At 43.3% G+C, this 14,095-nt stretch overlaps 1 protein-coding gene across 6 annotated transcripts in view; it reads left to right on the top strand.

Annotated features, from left to right (window-relative positions):
- sik2b (salt-inducible kinase 2b) overlaps window positions 1–14,095 on the top strand; it is a 100,396-nt gene that overhangs the window by 68,413 nt on the left and 17,888 nt on the right. For all 6 annotated transcript variants that reach the window (XM_061781457.1, XM_061781458.1, XM_061781456.1 and 3 more), the window contains 5 exons: window positions 5,291–5,517; window positions 11,572–11,724; window positions 12,042–12,200; window positions 13,722–13,953; window positions 14,046–14,095. The exon at window positions 14,046–14,095 is cut by the window's right edge and continues 244 nt beyond it. In XM_061781457.1, coding sequence (XP_061637441.1) covers window positions 5,291–5,517; window positions 11,572–11,724; window positions 12,042–12,200; window positions 13,722–13,953; window positions 14,046–14,095 — 821 coding nt within the window. The remainder of the gene's footprint in view (window positions 1–5,290; window positions 5,518–11,571; window positions 11,725–12,041; window positions 12,201–13,721; window positions 13,954–14,045) is intronic.

Raw genomic sequence — 14,095 nt, 5'->3', positions numbered from 1 at the left:
CTAAACAATCCCCCCCCCCCCCCCCTCGCTCCTGCTTTTATTTGAAATAGGAGGGATTTACAAATCATAATGTTCTAAGCAATAAGACACAACACAAAATATTTGATAATAAGAGGGTTTTTCCCAGACATAGTATTCTAAGTAATAAGACACAACACATAATATTGAACCAACACCTGTCACGACCCGACCACATCCGATCACGTCCTTGGTCCAGGCGCCCTTCCATCGGATGATGCTGAGTCTTCTTTTTGAAGGCGAGACATCTAAAATTGTCCATTATACTAATGCAAGCTAAGCAAATAAATGATAACTTCTACAATTTATCTAACACTCTCTGATCGGCCCCAAAAATCCTGATCGTGTAAAGCCCGAGACAAATGGGTTTCTTGTATAAAAAAGAGATCCGTTTTAAATTTTGTGATATAATCCATAATCTTAACTCTTTTTGCCTGTGAACGAATGCCATTTACAGTCCATGAAACAAAAGTTATGAGTGACATATTAATAAGTGTACAATCATTATAAATGATTGTGGGCATATCTGTGTGTATCGGCTATACGTTTTGTTTGGAGAGATATATTTTGATATTTAATATTTCATGGGAACTTTCTTATTGTGTAGCTGGTAGTATGAAGTGCTGTTTAGAGATACTACGTAATGAGGTATTGAATGTATAATATATGAGTTCAGCAAAGCCAAAACGTAAACGGAAGACATGGGAATATATCACGAGTAACAAACAAACACATGTAATATGAGAATAGACGTGGGGGCAGGGAGGGGGGAGTTAGCATTCGGTGTGTGGGTGGGAAAGAGTGCCATAAAGAAGGGGAAAAGAAAAGCCATAAAGAAAGACAAGTAGAAAGAAAACAAGGGCAATGTTCCCTGTCAATGAGTGGAGGGTGTAATAGGACGTGCATGATTCCCTTGTTTTACCCAAACAAATTATTAAACAGTTTCTTACATTATATGCAGAATATTAGCGCAAACTTGGGGGGAGTACTTATCTGTTACAAGATCAAAGGGGTGATTTTGGAGTGGTGAAACAGTTGAGCATCTATGTTTAGTTTGTCCACAATAAATAAGGTGCGTTTTCCTTGTTGCCGGAAGTTCTTCATTAGAGGGTACAGGACTTTGCATTGCTTGTTGATTTTGCATGGAAGCTGGTCATTCATCCCGAACTGTGTACCCTTCAGCTCCCTTCCTTTCGACTTTATGAAGACTTTCTGTCTGAAAGTTCGAATTTTGCGATGATTGGATGGGGTTGATTCCCTGCTTGCGGTTCTCCTAGTCTGTGGACTCGGTGGGAGGTAATGTTGGCAAGTGTCTCCTTTGGGCTTGTCAGCACTGTCGCGATTTTTTTTACTTAAGATTCAGGATTATCGGGTGTACTCTCGGAAATGCTGGAAAAGATTAGGTTCTCCCGCATGCTTCTTGACTGTAAGTCCAGCATTGATATTTTTTGTTTACTTTCTTGAGAACTTCAACCTCAGTTGTCACCATGTTTGTTGCTGAATGAAGTTCGGCATTGTCCTCTTTTAGCTCCTTGACTTGCTAATGCGTGAGCTCCAAGATGGTTTTGAGCTCCTTAATCTCTCAGTGCAATAAATCGAGATATGACATTCTTGTCAATGGAGGAAAGGACTTGAATATGGGCGCCGGGTGAGGTGGGTAATAGATCTTCCTGCTAGTAGATAAATTAGCCTTCCGTCTTTTCAGCAGGTTGCTGCAGTCGTCATAGTGGGATCCGCTAACTTGCATGACGAAGCGTTCAAAAGATCCGATTTTAGATTTTATGTCTTATTTCACGTTTACTGGGGTACCATAGAGACAATATTAGATCTCAAATACTAGAAAAAGTTGGCTTGGTAAAATACAGGTCCTTTAAGGGGAAGTTAATTTTACATTATGCTTTATATATTTTTGTTGCACACCACCCAGAGGCAGACCACACACATGCAGGCATGCAAGGACAAATGTCGGAGTGACGGTGTGTGCAAGCAGTGACTGTGTCCCTGAGCTGAGTTTAGCATCTATACAACAACTAGTTCCAATTTCTTGCAGGACTCAAACCGTGGCCATGTCCAGTCATGTTCCAAACTCAAGCCCAAGTGAAAAGCGTCACTAATTAAGTACCAGCTCCTTGATCTGAGCCCTCTTCGAGTGCTGTTCCTCTTCACTTCATGCAATCCTACACCACTTGCAGGTTGTGAGTGTTAACTGGAATGCTTCTGTGCTTGAGTCATGGTTGTGTAATGTCCTGCCCAGAAGCAGTGTGTCAGTCAGCCCGATTCCAGCAGTGTCACCCCTGACATAGTCCACAACCTTCCCTGGGCAGTTAGACCTTTGGAGGAACATATTCAACTACGGTTGTTGCTATAAACACAGCTGTGGCAACGAGCACAACCCCTGAATATTGTACAGCGCATGCTGCTAAAATGTAACAGTGGGACATTAACTTCTGTCTTTGTGGTTTTGCACATAATGGGGTGAAAATTTTATTAAAGTACCTGGCATGTCTGTAAACTTGATGATATAAAACATTTTAGTACGCCATGACAGTTCCTGACAGAACGATAAGTGACCTGCAGCATCTTCTTGAACTTATCTGAGTGCTTTATTCTAAATATAGAAGCTATAGAAGCAGTGTAGTTTTGCACCACTGAAAACTACATCCACTGTGATAAACATACATTTATTGATAAATTAATCTGTCAGTCAAATCTGAGCTACATATATTCACTTTGTAGAGGCAAAAAGACAAAAGTGTATATATTATAGTACTGTACGTACTGTGTGCATGTATTTCAGTTTGCACTTGATGGATAATTTATCTTAGTTTATGGTAAATGGATAGCATTTAAACAAGTTTTACTTCTTTGTAGTCCTTTTTGGATCGGCAGTAGACGGTGTTTCAGTGTGGGATATTTATATTGTATGTTTTTATTATTTGTTTGGCTTTTTTATGCTGCGTGTTCAAAAATAAACTTTCAATGAATCAATCACTCAATCAATCAATATAAAGGATAAAACTGATTGTTTTGGACACTTGATGACAGTGTTTTGGAGAACAAAAATGCTAAATGGTCTGAAAGCATTAATTGTGAGTGTGTATTCATTTGAAGTTACCTTGAAGTAAGCTAACTAACATTCTATGCAGAAACAAATGGCAAGTGCTTTAGTCTTCAGAGTATTTTAATGGCATAATATTTGGAGATGATCACCACCAGCCATGTGGATGCAGCAGAAGTGTTGCTTCTGTTTAGTAATGAAGTGAAGTGCTGTTACCTGTTTTATTTTGTTAGATAACTGTTATTAGTCCCACAATGGGGAAATTTCCTAGGTTCATACGTGCTGTTTTTCTTCCATTGACATGAAAGTACCCTCAACCAGTATGTAGCAGTTTTTAGTGGATGGAGAACATAAACTTGGATATTCAGTGACAGATTATGGTATCCTGTGATTGGCTAATGACCAGTGCATGGTGGACCCCGCCTCTCAGGCCTAAGTCAGTGAAGCTCTAGCTCTGGCCTGGCCAACCCGCGGCTCGCGAGCCTCATGCGGCTCTTTAACTAGTTTCATGCGGCTCTTCAGGAGCTGTCACATGACATGCGTCAAAAATGCTTGGCTGGCGCTGTCATTCACTCCCCCTACAGCTAGATGGCACACTGACCATGTAAGCCTGTTTGAGTGACGTCAAACGAGCGACGAGAGAATCTTTGGTGTGACATCATTTGTGTTGTAAACAATTTCCGTCAAGTTGCCTCTTGAAATGGCAGGGAAAAAAAGCACAGCCAAACGAAAATATGAAGAAAAACACAGGACGTTTTTGCCAGAGTGGGAGAGTTGTCACGCAGCATTAGCGCATTTCAAAGCTTCAAATCTTTAGCGTCACTTCAGCTCACTCCACCCTAACATCGAACAGGAATTTCCAAAAGGGACTGAACTTCGCAAGAACAAGTTGGTTGCTTTGAAAAGCAAGGCAGAAAAGCAGGTGCAGTTTTGCAAAAAATTTACAAAACACTCGGAGACGGTAACATCATATCAGCTGGCTTGGAAGCCAGACTGTTTGAAAGCCCCGCTCGTCACAGATGAGGCTGCGGCTGAGTTGGAGATGATCGACCTTTGTGAGGAGGATCAACTGAAAGCTGTTTTAAGGGAAGGGACCGTTGAGTTCTGGAAAAGTGTGCCAATTGAAAAATACCCCAACATCAAACGAGCTGCGCTTAAGATACTGTCCATGTTTGGGTCAACGTACGTCTGCGAGTCTGTGTTTTCTACCCTGAAACATGTGAAATCAAAGCATCGATCTGTTCTGACTGACACTCATTTGAAAGAATTGCTTAGAGTGGCAACAACAGAATACAAGCCAGATTTGAAGAGGATTGTTCAAGATAAGGAATGCCAGAAGTCTCACTAATCAGCATAGTAAGAGAAAGATGTTATTGAAAATTATTCTATTATTGTTTGTGGACTTGCTTGAACTGAGAGTTTGTGTGTGTGAGACAGTGCACACAATGTTAACTGTTGAAAATTACTGATATTATCATGTTGGTGTGGTTATTTTCATTAGATCTGGCTGAGCAGAGGTCTGTGTATGCATGCATACATGATTAAAAGATGATGTTCATGTGTACCCGTGTATGTGGCTCTTTGCAGTAACACAGAAAAAAAAGTGGCTCTTAGTCTCTGACTAGTTGGCCACCCCTGCTCTAGCTCTTCTGTAGCCTGTATGGACGAGTGCTATCGAAAATGGATGGATTACAGTCTCTTCAGGTATTACTGCACCTCTATGTGGAATAGGAACCATTAAAAATGTTGGCACCTGTACAGTATGTGCACACACAAAGAAACAAAAATCACAGTTTTTACTATATTGTTGTTGTGTAAACCTGCCCTAAAAGATAATCCTCATGCCAACAAGGCAAATGGCTTTAATTGTTTCCTATGTTTGTTTGTTTATTGAAAGACACCTTTAAAAAAAAATCTATGCTTCAAGAGCCTAGCAGCAGTGCAAATGGCTCAGGGTGCCGTGCAGCGGCTAGGAATTCAGTTCAGGCGTTGCTGGTGCAGGCAGGCGACCTTAATCCTGTTAAGAACCCAGCTGTGTGTGACGTCAATCTCATCTAACCATTAACGAGAGGTCAGCAGATCTCATTTGGACTGGAGGGAAATTGAAAGAAGTGTAAACATTGCTGTTCAGCAGAGGAAGAAAATTACATTAATTCAGAAAGTACGTCAAAGTTCATTTGTTGTGGCCATTGTTTTTCTATTCCCCTCTTCCAGACTGCGAGCATCTGATCCGCAGGATGTTGGTCCTGGATCCGTCAAAGCGTTTGTCCGTGGCGCAGATCAAAGAGCACAAGTGGATGGCATTAGATATTCCGGTGCAGCGACCAGTTCTGTACCAGCAACCTGTTTCTGCTGAGGGTGAGACGGGCGTGGGGGAGTACAGCGAGCAGGTTCTCCGTTTGATGCACAGCCTTGGCATCGACCAGCACAAGACTGTAGAGGTAATGGTGGACGGGTTTGACATCTTTTATAACACGGGGAGTAAAACTAGCACTTTAAAAATCTGAAATTTATCAATTGCCTTCTCGTCAACGAACAAAAACTACTCTTGATATGAGGAGTAATACAGAAAATCCATGTTCCCTTCCTGATTGGCAGCCAAACCATTATTTTCTCTTTGTATATGCTAAATTAGGGATTTAAAAAATTCATAAAGCACCTAATTGAAGCATAACCTGACATTAGAAATTAGTTACCAATCATTTACCCAGCTAATTCACATGACAGTTAACATAAAAGTAAAAACAAATCATGTAATAACTTTGTTCAGCTCCATGTCAAGATAGAAACACATGCGAGGCCTTTGATTTCAGACACAGGGAGTAAATCACAGTCACAGTGGATCAGTACCCGCTACACAGCACTGCAAAAATAGGTTAGAATTCGGTAATGAAGGAAATTTGCTTCTGGCTTGTGTACAACTGGGAAAAGGCAAAACAGAGGTTATTACCGGGCCAGTGTGAGAGTTAGCTGAAGTGTTTTTTGTTGTTTTTGGAGCACTTTGGCGATAAGGAGAACTAATACTCCAATAGTGTTCTAACCCCTTCTGAGCTTTAGTCCCTTCCTATGTATTTTATTCACCAAACTAAACCCATTTGAAGCCAGACATACAGTGCAGTGAATAAGTCATTGCCCCCGGAAAATTCTCAAATAATTATTTTGTATAGTTTCCTCACTTTGGTTAAGATCATCAAACAAAAGTAAATATTAGAAATGATAACCCAAGTAAACATCCATCCATCCATTTTCTGAGCCGTTTCTCCTCACTAGGGTCGCGGGCGTGCTGGAGCCCATCCCAGCCATCATCGGGCAGGAGGCGGGGGTACACCCTGAACTGGTTGCCAGCCAATCGCAGGGCACATACAAACAAACAACCATTCGCACTCACATTCGCACCTACGGGCAATTTAGAGTCTCCAATTAATGCATGTTTTTGGGATGTGGGAGGAAACCGGAGTGCCCGGAGAAAACCCAGGCAGGCACGGGGAGAACATGCAAACTCAACACAGGCGGGGCCGGGGATTGAACCCCGGTCCCCCGAACTGTGAGGCTGATGCTCTAACCAGTCGGCCACCGTGCCACCCCTAGTAAACATAATTTTTTTAACTTTGTTTTTATTTATTAAGGAAAAAAAACTATTCAAAGCTACCTGGCCCTGTGTGAAAAAGTATTTCCCTAATAACTGGCCACTCTCAGCAGCAACAACTGAAATCAAGCATTTTCTATAACTGGCAATGAATCTTTTAGATCTCTGTGGAGATATTTTGGCCAACTCTTCCTTGCAGAATTGTTTTAATTTAGCAACAAGAGATTTTTCGAGCATGAACTGCCTTTTTGCCACAGCATTTCAATCTGATTCAAGTCCGGACTTTGACAAAGTCACTCCAAAACCTTTATTTATTTATTTTTAAGTCATTCACAAGTTGATTTGCTGGTGTATTTTGGATCGTTGTCCTGCTGCAGCTTGAGGTCACAAACTGATGGCCGAACATTCTCCTTCAGGATTATCTGGTAAATGGCAGAACCCCTGGTTCCCTCTATCACAGCATGTTGTCTGGGTCCTGAAATAGCAAAACCATCACACTACCACCACCATGTTTGACTGCTGGTATGATGTTCTTTTTCTGAAATGCTGTGTTACATTTACATCAGCTGTAATAAGACACACACCTTCCAAAATGTTCAACCTTCGTTGCGTCAGTCCATAGAATCTTCTTCTTCTTTTCCTTTCGGCTTGTCCCGTTAGGGGTCGCCACAGCGCGTCATCCTTTTCCATGAGAGCCTATCTCCTGCATCCTCCTCTCGAACACCAACTGCCATCATGTCTTCCCTCACGACATCCATCAACCTTCTCTTTGGTCTTCCTCTAGCTCTCTTGCCTGGCAGCTCCATCCTCATCATCCTTCTACCAATATACTCACTCTCTCTCCTCTGGACGTGTCCAAACCATTGAAGTCTGCTCTCTCTAACTTTGTCTCCAAAACATCGAACCTTGGCTGTCCCTCTGATGAGCTCATTTCTAATTTTATCCAACCTGGTCACTCCGAGAGCGAACCTCAACATCTTCATTTCCGCCACCTCCAGCTCTGCTTCCTGTTTTCTCTTCAGTGCCACTGTCTCTAATCCATACATCATGGCTGGCCTCACCACTGTTTTATAAACTTTGCCCTTCATCCTAGCAGAGACTCTTCTGTCACATAACACACCTGACACCTTCCTCCACCCGTTCCAACCTGCTTGGACCCGTTTCTTCACTTCCTGACCACACTCACCATTGCTCTGGACGGTTGACCCCAAGTATTTAAAGTCCTCTACCCTTGCCATCTCTTCTCCCTGTAGCCTCATTCTTCCCCCACCACCCCTCTTATTCATGCACATATATTCTGTTTTACTTCGGCTAATCTTCATTCCTCTTCTTTCCAGTGCATGCCTCCATCTTTCTAACTGTTCCTCCAGCTGCTCCCTGCTTTCACTGCAGATCACAATGTCATCTGCAAACATCATGGTCCACGGGGATTCCAGTCTAACCTCATCTGTCAGCCTATCCATCACCACTGCAAAAAGGAAGGGGCTCAGGGCTGATCCCTGATGCAGTCCCACGTCCACCTTAAATTCTTCTGTCACACCGACAGCACACCTCACCGCTGTTCTGCTGCCCTCGTACATGTCCTGTATTATTCTAACATACTTCTCTGCCACTCCAGACTTCCGCATGCAGTACCACAGTTCCTCTCTGGGTACTCTGTCATAGGCTTTCTCTAGATCTACAAAGACACAATGTAGCTCCTTCTGACCTTCTCTGTACTTTTCCATCAACATCCTCAAGGCAAATAATGCATCTGTGGTACTCTTTCTAGGCATGAAACCATACTGTTGCTCGCAAATACTCACTTCTGTCCTGAGTCTAGCCTCCACTACTCTTTCCCATAACTTCATTGTGTGGCTCATCAACTTTATTCCTCTATAGTTGCCACAGCTCTGCACATCACCTTTGTTCTTAAAAATGGGCACCAGTACACTTTTCCTCCATTCCTCAGGCATCTTCTCACGCACTAGAATTCTATTGAACAAGCTGGTCAAAAACTCCACAGCCACCTCTCCTAGATGCTTCCATACCTCCACAGGAATGTCATCAGGACCAACTGCCTTTCCATTTTTCATTCTCTTTAATGCCTTTCGAACTTCCCCCTTACTAATCATTGCCACTTTCTGGTCCACCACACTTGCCTCTTCTACTCTCCCTTCTCTATCATTTTCCTCATTCATCAACTCCTCGAAGTATTCTTTCCATCTACCTAGCACACTGCTGGCACCAGTCAACATATTTCCATCTCTATCCTTAATCACCCTAACCTGCTGCACATCCTTCCCATCTCTATCCCTCTGTCTGGCGAGCCTGTATAGATCCTTTTCTCCTTCTTTAGTGTCCAACCTGCCATACATGTCATCATATGCCTCTTGTTTTGCCTTTGCCACCTCTACCTTTGCCCTGTGTCGCATCTCAATGTATTCCTTTCGCCTCTCCTCGGTCCTCTCAGTGTCCCACTTCTTCTTAGCTAACCGTTTTCCTTGTATGATTTCCTGTACTGTGAGGTTCCACCACCAAGTCTCCTTCTCTCCTTTCCTGCCAGAAGATACACCAAGTACTCTCCTGCCTGCTTCTCTGATCACCTTGGCTGCAGTGGTCCAGTCTTCTGGAAGCTCTTCCCGTCCACCGAGAGCCTGTATCACCTCTTCCCGAAAAGCTGCACAACACTCGTCCTGTCTCAGCTTCCACCACATGGTTCTCTTCTCTGCCTTTGTCTTCCTAATTTTTCTCCCCACCACCAGAGTCATCTTACACACCACCATCCTATGCTGTCTAGCCACACTCTCCCCTACCACTACCTTACAGTTGGTAACCTCCTTCAGATTACATCGTCTGCACAATTTGTAATCCACCTGTGTGCTTCTACCTCAGCTCTTGTAGGTCACCCTATATTCGTGCCTCTTCTTAGCCAACTCTTCTTTTAAAATAACCCCGACTCCATTTCTCTTCCCATCTACACCATGGTAAAATAATTTAAACCCTGCCCCTAAACTTCTAGCCTTACTGCCTTTCCACCTGGTCTCCTGGACACACAATATATCAACCTTTCTCCTAATCATCATGTCAACCAACTCCCGAGATTTTCCTGTCATAGTCCCAACATTCAAAGTCCCCACATTCAGTTCTAGGCTCTGTTTTCCTCTTCTCTTTCTGCCGAAGAACCCGCTTTCCACCTCTTCTTCTTCTTCTTTGACTTCGACCCACAGTAGCTGAATTTCCAACAGCGCCCTGCAGGTTGACGGCGCCGGTGGCGGACGTTGTTAACCCGGGCCACGACCGATCCGGTATGGAATTCTTTGGATGAACGCTCATATTTGTTTGGCAAGGTTTTAAGCCGGATGCCCTTCCTGACGCAACCCTCTGCATTTATCCGGGCTTGGGACCGGCCTACAGTTTGCACTGACTTGTGCCCCCCATAGGGCTGCATTGCGTCAGTCCATAGAATATTCATCCAAAAGTCTTGGGAATCATTGTTTTGTTTTTTTTTGCAAAGGACGAGCCTTTAAATTTTTTTTGTCACCAGTGGCTTTCACCTTGGAACTCTGCCATTGATGCCATTTTTGCCCAGTCTCTTCCTTATTGTTGAGTTATGAACACTGACCTTAACTGGGGCAACGGAGGTCTGCAGTTCTTTTAGATGTTGTCCTGGGCTTCTTTGTGACCTCCTGTATGATTCGGTACTGTGCTCATGGGGTAATTTTAGTAGGCAGGCCACTCCTGGGAAGGTTCGCCACTGTTCTATGTTTTCTCTATTTGTGGATAATGGTTCTCACCATGGTTTGCTGGAACCCTAAAGGTTTAGAAATGGCTTTGTCAGCCTTTCCAGACTCATAGATGTCAGTTACTTTATTTCTCATCTGTTATTGAATATCTCTGGATCGTGGCATTTTATTGCAGCTTTTTGAGATCTTTTTACTGACTTCATTTTGTTAGACAGGTTCTATTTAAGTGATTTCTCAATTGAACAGGTCTGGACTTAATCAGGCTTGGCTGTGGTCAGTGAAAATGAACTCTGCTTTCCAAAAAATATGCTGAGCTGCAGTTATTTTATGATTTTAAAGGGGGGGGCAATTACTTTTTTGAGTAGCTTAATATATATATATATATATATATATATATATATATATATATATATATATATATATATTGGAGCCGCTCTAGTACGACAACAGTCAGTCAATTTACAGAACACTTTGGAGACAGAAAGACATTGACAAAAAAAAAAAAAAAAAAACAGTCACTGAGCAGTAAAGGGTTGCTAGTTACCTGGTAATGCCGGTACATTGTTATTATATATTTTTTTTTTCACAATTGTGTTAAAAGATGCAGAGTCCTCTAGCACTTAGAGCAGTTTGAATGACTATTATTGCAATAGTCCGGTGCAATGACCATTGTGCAAAGGGTGCCAAGACTTCAAGGAGTGTATGCGGTTTAAAGTGACGAGTAGTGCGATAGTCTAGGACAATGTTGGTTGTGGTTGTATATATATATATATACATTTATTTTTTCCTTAATAAAAGCACCATTTAAAAACTGCATTTTACGTTTACTTGTGTTATCTTTGTCTGATACTCATATTGGTTTGATGATCTTAAACATTCAAGTGTGGAAACTATGCAAATAATAATTTGAGAATACTTCATTTACGGCACTGTAGTGCTCAGGTTCGTATTAGTAAAGAGACCCTTTATCAGACAAGGAACCAAGTCTGTTAACTTGAGAGTAATGTTCGAAATGGACCCGCATTTGTCATTATTCGGGTGTAGAACCTTGTGATGGGCTCCCCACATTTGGATTTCCATATATTTTAATGTGTGAGTGAGTGCTCTTAAATGCCACTATCCCATCTTTTTGTCAAGATAAAGGGACACTGTCGTTGTCACAGTGTGTCATCTCTTGCCTCCAGTCTCTGCAGAACAAAAGCTACAACCACTTTGCCGCCATCTACTACCTGCTGGTGGAGCGGCTAAAGGCCCATCGCTGCAGCTTCCCGGTGGAACAGAGGCTGGATGCACGTCAACGCCGGCCCAGCACTATTGCTGAACAGACTGTCATCAAGGTAGCCAAAGGCTTGGAAAATAATCCATCGATGACATCCTCGCCACCCTGATCAAAGCACTCTTCACACCTGCATCATGGAGCAGACAGACCCATTCATTTATTATCTCCACCTGCTCTTCTTCCCAGCCTTGATCTTTACCACTTGGTTATGCATTCTTTTCTTGTCTCTGTCCCCTCATTGCTTTCAACCTCTTTTATTGCTTCTAAAATACTACATTCACAGTGGCTCGTTTTGTTGAATCATCATCCTTAGAGAGTCAACAGCTGTGATTTAAAGAAAGACCCACAACAACCTTCCTCTTTTTCTCTCTGCAGTCGACTAGCAGTTCGGCCCAGGTGGGCTTGCTCCCACAAGGGGTCCGTCTGCTGCGATCCCCTGCAGTTTCCCAAGCCACCTCTGATGCGTTCACCTTCGCCCAGCCTGCGTGCGCCCTGGAGCAGAATTTCATGCCTGAGGACGTCAACACGCCTAAAGTAGGTCCAAAGACACAGTCAGTAGATGCAGCAGCAGGCTTAGATGGCAGAGACACGCATGTCTTTTTAACTCCTGTGTGTGCGTGTATGGTTTCTAACCTCATATGACGGCCCGCTCAGATCCGGCTTTGGTTATGGAAAATGCAGTTATTACAGTCATTATCGTGCTGCCAAAGAATGTCCAGAAACATTATCCTGATGCACTTTGACAGTGATTCGCTTTGATAAGCTCACTTCACTGTGATTCAGAGGTGTGTGTGTGCGTGTGCCTGTGTCTGTGCAAGTGTTCGTGTGTGCATGCACATCATGCTCCTTTGAGGGCTCCAGTATTTGCTTACTTCGTCAACCTGCCAGAGTTCAGATGACTCGTCCTCTTATGTAAGCTCCAAGCCAGTGCTCACATCAGACAGGACAGCTGTCTGTCCTGCACATGTCTCAGACTCGCACACTAACACGCATACTCGCACACTTTTTTCCTGTTTATCTGTGCCAACCAGTGACCTTTTAACTACTGGCCTGTCGGGAGCTGGCAGACTTATAGAATCCCACTGCCTCACACGTTTTCGGAGGAAATACACATGTGTAGTTCTCATTTATACTGCCCCAAAATGTATTTTGCAGCACCCGCTCCACCTCTGGCTCCAACAAATTGTGATGTGTGTGTGTGTGTGTGGTTAGCAGGGGAGGGAGACAGCACTGTGTGTGTGTGTGTGTGTGTGTGTGTGTGTGTGTGTGTGTGTGTGTGTGTGTTTGTTATCTGCGTGAATGGAGCGCGGTTATGTAAGTAGCCCTCTGATGATGTGACCGAATGTGTTGCCGAGTGAACACGCATGGACACGAAGCCACAACGGTCCTCCACCAATTTAAATAGTTTTTATATTCTTTTCTATCATCACTTAGCTGAAGTTCAGTTTGTTTTCTTTCCCTGCTTTACTTTTTGATTGTTAACTCTAGTTCTCATATCTGTCTCAATTATGGTTCCCCCTTTGTCTTTCATGTACACGGTGTGTGTGTGTGTGTGCGTGTGCGCATCCGCGTGCGTGCGTGCGTGTGCTGAGTAACACCATTTTGATCCCAGCGCATTAGTGAAAGTGGAAACATTTTGCTTCCACAGACAGCAGTCAGGGCAAACCGAAAGATAGTACAAACTACAAGGTACAAAACAAAGTCTTCATGGCCTGGGAGGGGAAATGGTATAGCCAAACAGAGTTGAAAGAATGATAGGTTAGCAAATGTGACTCATTTAAACTACTTACCGTCACAGAAATCTATCTAGTGTGAATTATTTTGTGACAAGTAAACTTGTGCCCCACTGCTTGCATTTGATGAGGCAATAAATCAATAGTGTTGTTTGTAGATAAATGGAGTCACACTCACCCACAAACTATGCATCTACTTTGACTTGTGATTCTACATTTAATTAAGAAATGCTTCTGTCTTGACTCGGACACGGGTGCAAAAAGAATTTGATGAAAACACTCCTACAAATAACTAACAAAGAAGATTCTACACATTTTTCAGGTAAACGGCTGCCTTCTGGACCCCCTGCCTCCCATCACTGTGCTCCGCAAGTCCTCCACCTCATCTCCTAGCAACATGATGGAGATGTCGATTGATGAGGGCATTGAGACCGAAGAGCCCGACACTGAGGAGGATGCGCCCCACATGCTCTTGGCCTATCAGACCGCTCGTTTTGGCCAGAGGCGACACACCCTCTCTGAGGTTACTAACCAGCCAGGAACGTCAAACCAGGGTATGATGTCAGCTGATCCTACATACGCCACAAGGTCAGATGTACCTTTTTCCTGGAGTTTTCCATTTAAAAGCATTTTGCTTGCCCTACAGGTAAACTGTTCGCTCTGGGTCACAACCCCTCCACGAGCAGCATGGACTCT

The sequence above is a fragment of the Phyllopteryx taeniolatus genome, chromosome 8, assembly GCF_024500385.1.
Source record: "Phyllopteryx taeniolatus isolate TA_2022b chromosome 8, UOR_Ptae_1.2, whole genome shotgun sequence".
Taxonomy (NCBI): Eukaryota; Metazoa; Chordata; class Actinopteri; order Syngnathiformes; family Syngnathidae; genus Phyllopteryx; species Phyllopteryx taeniolatus.
This window is presented reverse-complemented; position numbering and strand designations above follow the sequence as displayed.